The sequence below is a fragment of the Bombina bombina genome, chromosome 3 (genome assembly GCF_027579735.1).
Source record: "Bombina bombina isolate aBomBom1 chromosome 3, aBomBom1.pri, whole genome shotgun sequence".
Classification (NCBI taxonomy): domain Eukaryota; kingdom Metazoa; phylum Chordata; class Amphibia; order Anura; family Bombinatoridae; genus Bombina; species Bombina bombina.
Window position 1 is genome coordinate 1,073,519,789 of NC_069501.1, and position 13,692 is coordinate 1,073,533,480.

General features: G+C 41.4%; 1 protein-coding gene across 2 annotated transcripts in view; it reads right to left on the bottom strand.

Annotated features, from left to right (window-relative positions):
* Positions 1–10,605: 10,605 nt before the first annotated feature.
* Positions 10,606–13,692, bottom strand: part of CERS5 (ceramide synthase 5) — a 251,544-nt gene continuing 248,457 nt past the window's right edge. For both annotated transcript variants that reach the window (XM_053708354.1, XM_053708356.1), the window contains one exon: positions 10,606–11,429. In XM_053708354.1, coding sequence (XP_053564329.1) covers positions 11,280–11,429 — 150 coding nt within the window. In that variant the 3' untranslated portion in view covers positions 10,606–11,279. The remainder of the gene's footprint in view (positions 11,430–13,692) is intronic.

The window sequence follows — 13,692 nt, forward strand, 5'->3', positions numbered from 1 at the left end:
TGAACAGGTTGGAGTAAAAACCCATCCCTTGTTCTCCTAATGGAACAGGATGAATCACTCCCATGCTTAACAGGTCTTCTACACAGTGTAAGAATGCCTGTTCGAAGATAATTGAGACCCGTGGAACCTTCCCCTTGGGGGTAGTTCCCTGAATTCCAGGAGATAACCTTGAGAAACTATTTCTAGCGCCCAAGGATCCTGAACATCTCTTGCCCCAGCCTGAGCAAAGAGAGAAAGTCTGCCCCCCACCAGATCCTTCCCAGATCGGGGGCCAACACTTCATGCTGTTTTGGTAGCAGTGGCAGGTGACTTGGCCTGCTTACCCTTGTTCCAGCCTTGCATCGGCCTCCAGGCTGGCTTGGTTTGAGAAGTATTACCCTCTTGCTTAGAGGGTGTAGAATTTGAGGCTGGTCCGTTTCTGCGAAAGGGACGAAAATTTGGCTTCTTTTTAGCCTTAAAAGACCTATCCAGAGGAAGGGCGTGGCCCTTTCCCCCAGTGATGTCTGAAATAATCTCTTTCAAGTCAGGGCCAAACAGTGTTTTACCCTTGAAAGGGATGTTAAGCAAAAGCGCTCTGCGCGCCACGATAGCAAACCCTGAATTATTCGCCGCTAATCTAGCTAATTGCAAAGCGGCATCTAAAATAAAAAAGAGTTAGCCAATTTAAGAGCTTGAACTCTGTCCAAAACCTCCTCGTACGAAGATTCTTTATTGAGCGACTTTTCTAGTTCTTCGAACCAGAAACACGCAGCTGTAGTGACAGGAACAATGCATGAAATTGGTTGTAGAAGGTAACCTTGCTGAACAAACATCTTTTTAAGCAAACCCTCTAACCTTTAATCCATAGGATCTTGAAAGCACAACTATCTTCTATAGGAATAGAAGTGCGTTTGTTTAGAGTAGAAACCGCCCCCTCGACCTTGGGGACTGTATGCTATAAGTCCTTTCTGGGGTCGACTATAGGAACTAATTTCTTAAATATAGGGGGAGGACAAAAGGTATGCCGGGCCTTTCCCACTCCTTATTTACTATGTCCGCCACCCGCTTGGGTATAGGAAAAACATCGGGGGGCACCGGAACCTCTAGGAACTTGTCCATCTTACCTAATTTCTCTGGAATGACCAAATTGTCACAATCATCCAGAGTAGATAATACCTCCTTAAGTAGTGCGTGGAGATGTTGAAATTTAAATTTAAAAGTTACAATATCAGGTTCTGCTTGTTGAGAAATTTTCCCTGAATCTGAAATTTCTCCCTCAGACAAAACCTCCCTCCTGGCCCCTTCAGATAGGTGTGAGGGTATGTCAGAACAGATATTATCAGCGTCCTCTTGCTCTTCAGTGTTTAAAACAGAGCAATCACGCTTTCTCTGATAAGTAGGCATTTTGGAAAAAATGCATGCAATAGAATTATCCATTACAGCCATTAATTGTTGTATGGTAATAAGTATTGGCGCACTAGATGTACTAGGGGCCTCTTGTGTGGGCAAAACTGGTGTAGACACAGAAGGGGATGATGCAGTACCATGCTTACTCCCCTCATTAGAGGAATCATCTTGGGCAATATCATATCTATGGCATTATTATCCCTACTTTGTTTGGACATTATGACACAAATATATCACATATATTTAAATGGGGAGACACATTGGCTTTCATACATATAGAACATCGTTATCTGATGGTTCAGACATGTTAAACAGGCTTAAACTTGTCAACAAAGCACAAAAAACGTTTTACAATAAAACTGTTACTGTCCCTTTAAATTTCAAACTGAACACACTTTATTACTGAATATGTGAAAAAGTATGAAGGAATTGTTAAGCTTTAACCCTTAAAATAACGGAACCGGAGCCGTTTTTACATTTAACCCCTATACAGTCCCAGGTATCTGCTTTGCTGAGACCCAACCAAGCCCAGAGGGGAATACGATACCAAATGATGCCTTCTATAAGCTTTTTCAGTGGTTCTTAGCTCCTCACACATGCATCTGCATGCCATGCTTTCCAAAAACAACTGCGCATTAGAGGCGCGAAAATGAGGCTCTGTCTATGACTAGAAAAGGCCCCCAGTGAAAAAGGTGTCCAATACAGTGCCTGCCGTTTTTATTAAAACAATCCCCAAGATTTAACAACTATTAAAAGTAATAATCTGCCAAATATACTTAGTAAAGTAATCGTTTTAGCCCAGAAAAATGTCTACCAGTTTTTTAAGCCCTAATGAAGCCCTTTATTCTTTTACTTAAACTAAGAAAATGGCTTACCGGTTCCCATAGGGAAAATGACAGCTTCCAGCATTACAGAGTCTTGTTAGAAATGTGTCATACCTCAAGCAGCAAAAGTCTGCTCACTGTTTCCCCCAACTGAAGTTAATTCCTCTCAACAGTCCTGTGTGGAAACAGCCATCGATTTTAGTAACGGTTGCTAAAATCATTTTCCTCTTACAAACAGAAATCTTCATCTCTTTCCTGTTTCAGAGTAAATAGTACATACCAGCACTATTTTAAAATAACAAACTCTTGATTGAAGAATAAAAACTACATTTAAACACCAAAAAACTCTAAGCCATCTCCGTGGAGATGTTGCCTGTACAACGGCAAAGAGAATGACTGGGGAAGGCGGAGCCTAGGAGGGATCATGTGACCAGCTTTGCTGGGCTCTTTGCCATTTCCTGTTGGGGAAGAGAATATCCCCACAAGTAAGGATGACGCCGTGGACCGGACACACCTATGTTGGAGAAATAATTTTGCTCACTATAAGAGGGTAATGGAGCTTCTATAAAATATTTATTACCTTGTATAGTATAGTAATCTGTAGGTATTTTAACACATGAGGTTGTGAACTTATTGCAAATACCTTAGATATTTGGTGCACTTGTTGTATATCGTGTCAAATTAACACTTTATTATTGTGTAAAATATGTGGTGTTTTAACGTTGAGTTCACAGTTGCTAAATTTCAGATGTTGGTCTGAGCGCAATTTAGCTGCAGCTTTCACGTCTGTGCCTATTGTGGCCAGACTTATTTTCGTCCATACAGTTATTAATTCAAGATTACAAACACACTTCTAAGTTAAGCCTTAATTTTGGCTTAAGGTGCTTGTAAATCATTAGGTAAACGTAGGAGCTTCTTTCATATATTGATTATTGAAAACGGTTTTTGTGCTGTCTTATTTCGACATGCACAGTTTGTGACCTCTTAGTGAGGTTAATTTGGTTTAACCAAACTAGTATTAGCTTGCTATGTATGCACTTTGCTTACTCTCTTTAGCAAATGGTATTAAAGTAGCAAATTGTGCGTTATGTAACTGAGATTTATAAATACATGCTGACCTTCAGTACCGTTTTTGTACAACAAGTCTTAATCTCTTATTTAGGCGTTCATAGTTATAGTATAACCCTTTATCGTATTTACATCATAGATTCTTAATGTTCATTATCTCTGGCAATCACACCTAGCGTGTAGCGTTGTTGCCAGGATACTTCAATCTCTAGAGGTGGATTTTGTTTTTATAAAAAAATTGAAGCACACTTCAAGGTTACAAAACAACTTGTCTGAATGCTAAGTACTTAGAGACCAGACTAAGCGTCTTTTAGTAAGCGTATAAGACGGATCTGAAGGATGCTTTGTTTCTACATAGGTAGTTATTACTTGAACCTATCCGGTAATTACTACAGTAAATCCAGTGTTAACTGCCCCCAGCAGCCACCCTTAGCGTCTAGCGTAGCTCCAGTAATAGCTTTAGGTACTGAAATTAGTATACTATTATTGTTGTAGTATTAAATTAACTTCTATTACGTGGCTAAGTTAAAGATTACGGACTGCTTATTTTCATTATGTTATCAAATTCCTATGCCATTTAAAAACTGCTAATAGGGGTGTTTGTTAGACAATACCCCTCCCTGACATGTTTCGCCGATACTATCTCGGCTTTCTCAAAGGTCATACATAGAGGTGATACATAGAGGCCTCGTTCTTAAAGGCCCAAGAGTAAGCCACCGCTCTAGTGGAATGAGCCGTAATCTTCTGAGGTCTAAGCCCCGCTGCTGACTCATAAGCTAAGCTTATAACACTCCTCAACCAAAAATAAGCCTTCAGACCCTTAAGCTTCCCAGAGTAGATAAACAAGGAAGAGGTTTGCCTAAAATCCTTAGTAGCTTGAAGATAAACCTTCAAAGCTCAAACCACATCCAGATTATGAAGTAAACGTTCCTTCGAAGAAGGATTAGGACACAAGGAAGGAACCACAATCTCCTGATTGATGTTTTGATCAGACACAACCTTAGGGAGAAAACCCAAGCCGGTACGTAGGACAGCTTTATCAGAGTGGAACACCAGATAAGGAGGCACACATTGCAAGGCAGCTATTTCAGACACTCTGCACGCAATAGCCAATAGAAAAAGAACCTTCCAGGACAACAATTTGATGTTAACCGAATGCATAGGCTCAATAGCAGCCCTTTGCAAAAACTTAAGAACAAGATTCAAACTCCAACGTGGAGCATTAGATCTAAAGACAGGTCTACTCCTAATCAGAGCCTTAACGAAAGATTGCACGTCAGGGAGCTCTGCGAGCCTCTTGTGCAGAAAAACAGATAGAGCCGAAATCTGTCCCTACAGGGAACTGGCAGAAAGGCCCTTCTCCAGACTCTCCTGGAGAAAAAGCATCCGGGCAGCCTTAACCTTATGCCAGGCTAAACCATGCTCTCCACACCAGAATAAGTAAGCACTTCACACCTTATGATAGAATCGACGAGTAACAGGCTTACGAGCTTGAATGAGAGTATCAATAACCCTCTCAGAGAAACCTCTCTTGGCTAGGACTAAGCGTTCAATCTCCACACAGTCAGTCTCAGAGAATCTAGATTTTGATGAACAAAAGGACCCTGTTCCAGCAGATCCCTGCGACAAGGTAACTTCCACAGAGGAGATGAGGACATCCCCACCAGGTCCGCGAACCACATCCTTCGCGGCCAGGATAAAGCAATCAGTATCACCGATGCCTGCTCCTGCTTGATGCAGACCACTACACGAGGAAGAAGTTGTAACAGCGGGAAAATGTAAATCAGGCTGAACCTCCAAGGCACTGATAATGCATCTATTAGCTCTGCTTGAGGATCCCTGGACCGCGACTCATATCTGGGTAGCTTGGAATTAAGTCGGGATGCCATGAGATCTATCTCCGGCGTCCCCCAATTGTTGCAAATTTCCACAAACAGTTCGGGATGGAGAGACCATTCCCCCAGATGAAAGGATTGTCTGCTGAGGAAATCCACTACCCTGTTGTCCACACCAGGAATGTGGATCACTGACAGCGAGCAGTTGTGGGCCTCCACCCACTCCAGAATACGAGATAATTCCCTCATCGCTAGGGAGCATCTCGTACCCTCCTGATGGTTGATGTAAGCCACCAAGGTTATGTTGTCTGATTGGAATCTGATAAACTGGGACGCACCCAGAAGAGGCCAAGCCTTCAGAGAATTGAAGATTGCCCGAAGTTCCAGAATGCTGATCGGGAGGAAGGCTTCCTCGAGTCCACAGGCCCTGTGCCTTCCTGGCACCCCAAACAGCTCCCCATCCTGATAAACTTGTGTCCATAGTCACATTTTCCCAGGATGGTCTCAAGAAGGATGTCCCTTGGGACAGATGATCTGGACAGAGCCACCAGAAGAGCGATTCTCTCGACCGGTTGTCCAGAGAAATCTGTTGAGACAGATCCGAATGATCGCCGTTCCACTGTCTCAGCATGCACAGCTGTAGTGGTCTGAGATGAAATCTGGCAAAAGGAATGATGTCCATGCTGGACACCATGAGACCAATCACCTCCATACACCAAGCCAGGGCGGCCTTAAGGAGGTCTGGAGGGCAATACAAGCTGAATTTAGCTTGTAAAGTCTCTGGTCTGTAAGGAATATCCTCATGGATATGGAATCTATTATAGTACCCAGGAATTCCACCCTGGTACTGGGAATAAGAGAACTCTTTTCTAAGTTTATCTTCCATCCATGAGATCAAAGAAGAAAGAGAAGAGTTTTTAAATGATCTTCTGCCAGATAACAAGATGGCGCTTGAACCAGAATATCGTCCAAGTATGGAGCAACTGCTATACTTCTGGTTCTGGCAGCTGCAAGCAGAGCCCCTAGAACCTTCGTAAAAACTCTTGGAGCAGTAGCTAGACCAAACGGAAGTGCAATAAACTGAAAGTGTTGGTCCAGGAACGCAAACCTTAGGAACTTGAAATGTTCCTTGTGGATGTGAAGGTAAGCATAGCGGTCATGAACTGTCATTCCTGAACTAAGGGAAGGATCGACCTTATCTCCATCTTGAACGAGGGGACAGATAGGAATTTGTTTAAGCACTTGAGATCCAGAATCGGGCGGAAAGTTCCCTCCTTCTTTGGGACCACAAACAGGTTTGAATAGTATCACAAACCTCTTTCTGTGAGAGGTACCTGGACAATGACTCCTAGGGAGGAGATATCCCTCACGCACCCCAGAAAGGCTTCTCTCTTTTCTGCCCTGGAAGACAGGTTTGAGAGGAGGAATCTGCCCCTGGGTGGATGAGACTTGAAACCTATCATATCCCTGAGCGATGACCTCTAGGACCCACGGGTCCTGCACGTCCCCAAACCAAGCTGCTGAAAAGAGTGAAAGTCTGCCCCCCTACGTGATCCAGAGCCAGATCGGGGGCCGTCCCTTCATGCCGACTTAGTCTCGGCGGGCTTCTTGCTCTGCCTGGATTTATTCCAAGACTGAGCTGCCTTCCAAATACCCTTGGATTGCTCAGGCTTTGCAGAGGGCTGCGGACGTTGGGATTTATAAGAATGAAAGGAACAAAAATTAGGACCTTGTCCTTAGGCTGCTTGTTCTTATCCTGAGGTAAAAAGGCACCTTTGCCTCCAGTAACCGTGGATATAATGGAGTCCAGGCCTAGAAGTCATGTCCACAGACCAGGACTTCAGCCAGAGTGTCCTACGTGCTTGAACAGAAAAACCTGAAGCCTTAGCATTCAGGCGAATAATTTGTATCACAAATAAAAGAATTAGCCACCCTTAAGGCCTTAATTCTTTCCTGGATCAAGTCGAGGGGACCCTCCACCTCGATCAACTCAGATAAGGAGTCACACCAATAGGTAGCCACTCCAGCAATCGCAGCAACAGCCGCTGCAGGTTGACAGTAAACACTCATTTTCAAATAACTGCATGTAATAGACACTACTATAAAGAATAAGATGCACAGATACGGATATAAAAATCCAGTATGAAACTGTTTAAAAACTTACTTAGAAGCTCTCAGTTTAGCTCTGTTGAAAAGGTAGTTGGAAAGCGCGCTGCAAGTGGGAAATAAGACACCCCCCCTCCCCCTTCTTTTGCATATTAAAAGATCCTTTACACAAACGGAAGCTAGAGAAAGTATTCTCATAAAACTTTGGGGCTTGGTTAGGAGTCTGAAAATCAGAGCAATGTTATTTAAAAATAAGCAAAACTATACATTTAAAAAAAACGAAACTTTATGGGCTATATAACTAGATCATCTACAAAACATTTATGCAAGGAAAAAATAAGTGTATAATGTCCCTTTCAGCAAAAAAGAGGAATGGTCCAGTTTGTCGAAAATAAAACGATAATCTTTAGCTCCATAGTCATAGCCTTATGACTACGGAGCTAATCCGAAACGCGTAAGCCATACAAGTGCTGCGCCCTCTACACCTACTAGTTTTCTCGCTGTGTATCTTCCTTACTTTTAATGGACTAATAAAGATTATCATTTTATTTTCGACAAACTGGACCATTCCTCTTTTTTTGCTGATATTGCTTCCAGTTTCCAGTTTGTCTGCTTTGCTGGTTTCCATCACGGAGCACATGTGCAGCCTACATTTCTTTGTAAATCCAGGAGCTGCGGGACAGCAGCGCACAGCCTACCAAGGCGGAGTTTTACCTGGGTCTCAATGGAGGATTCACAGTGACGTAACGTTCAGCGAAACAGGCGGAGTTGCTAAGGGATTTAGCTACGGAGTGACTTACGAGCACGGACGCCAGGACATCATCTGGGATAAGTTGAGGCAAGTGGGGTTATACACAGCCTCGTCCCGGATTGGATCCATAGCGCTACATTGTGCCACCCCAGAGCCACGGGTGAACGTTTCCCTGTTACTACACTCAAAGTCTATCAGCCGCACACGTATATGGACTGGTGAGTCACGTGTAATTACCTGTTGGGCTTATGTTTAATGATTGAGACATTCTCATATATTGCTGCACATGTTCTACTTTGCAGAGTTTATTCTGTTTGATACTACTTATTGCTTCATTCATTGCTTTATTGATACTGGGTTTCTCTTCTACATATTATAATGTCCCTTTAACAGAGTTTCTATCTTCTTATCCATGGGCTCTTTAAACGACGAACTATCGTCAAGCGGGATAGTAGTGCGTTTAGCAAGCGTGGAGATAGTGCCATCCACCTTGGGGATGGAACCCCACAACTCCAATTGAGAGTCCGGGACCGGGAACAATTTCTTAAAGGAAGACTAAGGGGAAAAGGAAGAACCAATCCTTTCTCATTCATTCTTAATAATGTTCACCATCTTTACAGGAACCGGGAAAGTCTGTGGTACAACCCTGTCCTCGTAGACCTTATCTAATTTAGGAATCAAAGGTTCCTCAGGCAATTTGGGCTCTGGAACCTCTAATGTAGCCAAAACTTCCTTCAACAGAAAGCATAAATGTTCAATCTTAAATTTGCAGCAGATTCCCGACCCAGAAAGTGTGCCCGCTGAAGTATCAGAGGCGCCTTCATCATCAGATAATCTCGTATCAGATAAATCCAACAAACTAGTTGATGACCCCTGGTATTTGACCTTTCGCTTGCGCTTAGCAGGGTGAGGTAAAGCACTAAAGGCCACAGGCATGGCCTTTTTTAACTGTTCAGTAAAGTCTGGCAGTAAAAGGCCCCATCCAGATAGAGGATTAGGAGTGCTAGGGGAAGCTGCATGTGTATTTGGAGATGACTGTAGGGTGCGCACCTCATGGGAAGGAGACTCCTCAGAGGTGGATGGCACAGTGGTATCAAACCTATTAACCTTCTTTGTCATGATCACTTTATCAAGGCATGTGGAACATAGTTGAGCGGGAGGGTATACTGCGACCTCCTCACAATACAGACAGGTATTAGACTTAGGTAAAGAGGGAGAAGCCTCCAACGCATAAGAATCCTCCATAGCTTGCGCTTACAAAGCAGACTATTGTTTATTAAGAAAAAAAAAAACTACACATTTATACCCCCAATGGCTGGGGTACCCATCATCTCCTATGACCCAGGCATAGCAGAGAAACCGCTTCTTCTCCGGTAAACTGCATGGTCAGGAAAGCGGAAATAAGTGTGACCACACCCGGTCACATGGTGCACAATGCAGGACCGCCCCTGCTATACTAGCAAAAAAAACAAAGCTCACAAAACAAAAGTAAAAACCTGTACGTTCCAACATCTGCCTGAACCCAAAAACCATCTCACACATGTTGCAGCATAATCAAATGTATGCGATTAATCCCCACTGTTCAATAATCCCCCTCAGGAGATATTAACCCTTGATTCCATATAGCTAAAAGGAGCCCCACTGTGACCCTGCCTTCTGGAGTTATATGTATAAAAAATGTATCTCCAGACTAACGTTCGTCAATGCTCGCACTGAGAGACTGACAAGACTACTTAAAACTCTAGTCCCATTTCGAAGGGTACATACCCCTCATAAGGAACTACTCTGAATCTTCTGACACTTCTCTGCCAACCTCCTGTGACAAAAGGCAAAGAATGACTGGGATGTAAGGGAAATGGGGGGGGGGGGGGTATTTAAGCCTTTGGCTGGGGTGTCTTTGCCTCCTACTGGGGGCCAGGCTCAATATTTCCCAACAGTAAGGAATGATGTTGTGAACTCTCCTTATATTAAGAAGGAAAGTATATTAATATAACAATGTTGTTTATGCATAACTGGGGAATGGGTAATAAAGGAATAATCTTTTTGAACAATAAAAATTCTAGTGTAGACTGTCCCTTTAAAGACTAAGGAAAAATACCTGTGGCTGCCTGCTATGCAACCTTTAAGACATTGATATATAGAAATAAATGTTTTTTTTTTTTAATAAATTGAAGCTTTGTGGCAACCCTGCTTTAAGCTAGTCTATTGGCACCATTTTCCAACATATAAACACAAATGAGCTCTGGGAGTTGTCTCAGGTAAGCAGCATAAATAGCTAGGGGTACAATATGAATTTCCTAATTTACAGGTAAACACCATTAAACTATTTTTTTTTTTTTCAATAACCACTCATGATGACAATGTTTAGCATACTTTGTCCTTTTAAAAGGTGTAATTCTACTTTCTTTACTAAACATTCAAATAAAATACATATGGAATTACCTGTACCAATTAAATAGTAGTTGTAAGAACAGTTCCATTTACAAAACAAAAATATTTGTTTTTATGGTCCTATTTAATTACAAATTATAAAAATGTATTTTTTTGCAAATTATACAATCTTAGTGCCACAATAAGTTTATCACAAACACCAATACAATAATTAATGTGTTAAAAGAAAACTCAGACATAAGTATTCAGTTGTTTTTTTGTCTTTTTCTTAACGTGTATTTTTAATCACAGACTGAAGTAAACAATGATATAAAATGACATCAAGGAGCACATCTCTGATTAGATGCATCTACACACTGCTGTGTATTTAGACTGCTACCCCTTGTACCTGGTACTGATGAGTTTGTCAGTGTTTTTTTCGCTGGGCACCATAGTTCTCTGCACAGACCACAAAGACGATGGCTTTGTGATCCACTAACACCTCCCATTGATGTTCTATAACCAGAAATGGCTAACGTCCCTCCAAACCTTGTAGTCACAGATACTGAAGACAGTCGTTTTTGGGAGGGCTCAAATTATGAGGGTTTTCAGCACACGTCTATTAAAGATTGTGCAAATATAGGTAGAAAGACTGCAGTGTGTGCACATAGGAATGTCTGTGTTGTGGGAAGCCAGTCTGTAGTAATCCTTACCAGATTCCTAATCCAGACACAAAACACAGGTCAAGTATAGGCCGGAATAAGTTTGTGTGGTCTTCTGGTGTAGGGTATACATTGCCTCACACTCCAAGGGCTGCTCAAAGGGTCCACAGAGTTCAGGACTGGTTTGTGAGGAATGACACTGGCCAAGTTTCAAAAGAAGTCCTATGAGGAAACTTGTTGGCCCGTCTCCTGGCAGCTTACATAAGCACTCACTTGCTTATTCCTCAGCCCATTGGCCACTTGATGTGTGACCATTTACACGATTGGCTCCATTGCTGGACATGTTGTGGATTCCTTTGGTCCCATTCAGTGCAGTATCTTCTTCCTCTGAACTGCTCTCTACATCACTTCGATCATCTTTTATTTCCTGTAAGTAGGATGATAAAAATGTTTTTTAATGGCGACTTTTAAAACTTTCTAAACACAATATATTGGTAAATATTTGATTGATTAAAATCAGAAGCAATGTATATTTTATTAGTAACGCCTAGCGTTCTGTAACTGCACAATACAACAAATCTTAAGCAGCAAGTATGCTCTTCTCTCTATAAACACTGTTAATCTCTTCCTTTGCCTTTAAGAAACAATTCCACAATTCTCCAAAAAAAAATAATATATATATATATATTCCACTGAAGTTTCATGATGGGAGGCCCAAGAAGCTACAACTATGGAATGATTCCACATTTTACAAAGAAATGTATAGAAGTTATAAGAATCACAGTGCAATTCCAACTGGCTAAAGAAACTTTGGAAGCTGAAAGAAGAATAGAGTAACTAATAAAAAATTAGACTTCCCAATTTGATTGTAGAATCCAAATATATGAGAGCTCAGACACCAAGCATATGTAGAAGAGCTTCTAGTTTATGCCTATGATTTTGACATAATGAACGAATCACAATTTCAAAAATATTCAGAAAAGAAACCACATTCAGCAGAAATTATAATAAAAATTATGTAAAAAAAAAGTAGGAACACACAGAAGAGTGTCCAGCTCAGAAACACATCTAACTATAAGCAAATCCACAAGCAGTGTATTCTTGACGTTAATAACTTTAAAAATGATGAGTGGCTAGAACTCAGAGAAGAATGCGATTATTTATAATAAATCCTTTAGCAGCCTAAATGAATGTCACATTATCAGGATAAAAGGGAAGCCTTTGCTGAAAAAAGCGCAGACCTCATAACATTTGCAAAATGAAATTTCTTCCTTCAAATCTTTATTCATTTCATTGTCTAGAGAGAATCAAAAATTCAGTAACCAAGCTGTCAGAGTAATTACTTTAAGGTCAGGGGGAAAACAGGAGCACCCATAAACTTACCTTAATTTTATTTTATCAGAGGTAATTGAAGGGACAGTATAATGTAAAATCAGTTTCCCCTTAATGTGTTTCAAATTACTTGTTATATTAGTCGAAGAGTATTAAATAATGGGAAATGTATCCTTTATGTTTATTTTGGTATATGAAAAGGCTGTTTTTTTCTTTGAAATCACATCCCATTTAAAACAAAATTTATGCTTACCTGAAAAAAATAAAATCATTTTTCATGATGCTGAGAGTCCACGAGCCATCAAGTGTGGAAATATTCCCCTCATGACCACTAGGAGGAGGCTAAAGACACCCCAACAAGCCAGAGCTTTAAATCCCTCCCACTTCCATGATCCTCAGTCATGTATATAGCCAAGCAGATGAGGGGAAAAAAGAAAAGGAGTAAAGATAAAGCGGGGCAAAGAAGTGCAATACAAGTACTGCTGCCACCTGAACAAAAATAAAGGGTTGGGCTTGTGGACTCTCCCCATTGTGAAGAAATTAATGAGATAGGGGGACTAACAGTGAAGGCACTCACTACTATTCAGGCACTACGACGTGCAGAACTTTCCTGCCAAAGGCAGCCTCAGAAGAAGCATACACAGCAAAGTGATAAAATTTAGAAAAAGTGTGCAAAGAAGACCAAGTAGCTGCCCTAAAAATCTGATCAATAAAAGCCTCATTACAAAAGGCACAAGAAGTAGCAACTGATCTAGTGGAATGAGCAGTAATACGCTCAGCAGTTTTCCCTACAACCAAATAAAAGCCTTGCAACAGCCATAGCTTTTTGACCTTTGTGAGGCCCAGAAAAATGAACAAAAAAGAAGAAAATCTGAAAAATCTTTTGTGGCTTTCACATAATATTTAAGAGCTCTTACAACACCCAAGTTGTGGAAAAAATGCTCCTTGGAAATCTGGCTATCACCCTGGACAGCATCATAATCATAAACAGAGGAAACATGTACATCAGGTTGAACGACCAAGGGACCTAGAGCATCTATCAGACTTGTCCAAAGGTCCAGAGACCTGGAAGAATACTGAGGCAGTTTGTGATTCAAACAGTAGGCCATGAGATCTAAATCTGGCAGACCTCAATGCCTCACAATTCGGTAAAAAATCTCCTGATTCAGAGAAAATTCCCCTGGGTGAAGATACTGGTGATTTAGAAAGTCTGCCTCCAAACAGTCCACACCTAAAATATGGATGGCAGAAATCCTGTGATGATAGTGCCCTACCAAAATGATGTGGGACACTTCCCTCATCGCTAAGGAACCTGATGATTGACATAAGCCACTGCTGTGACAATGTCTGATTGGAAT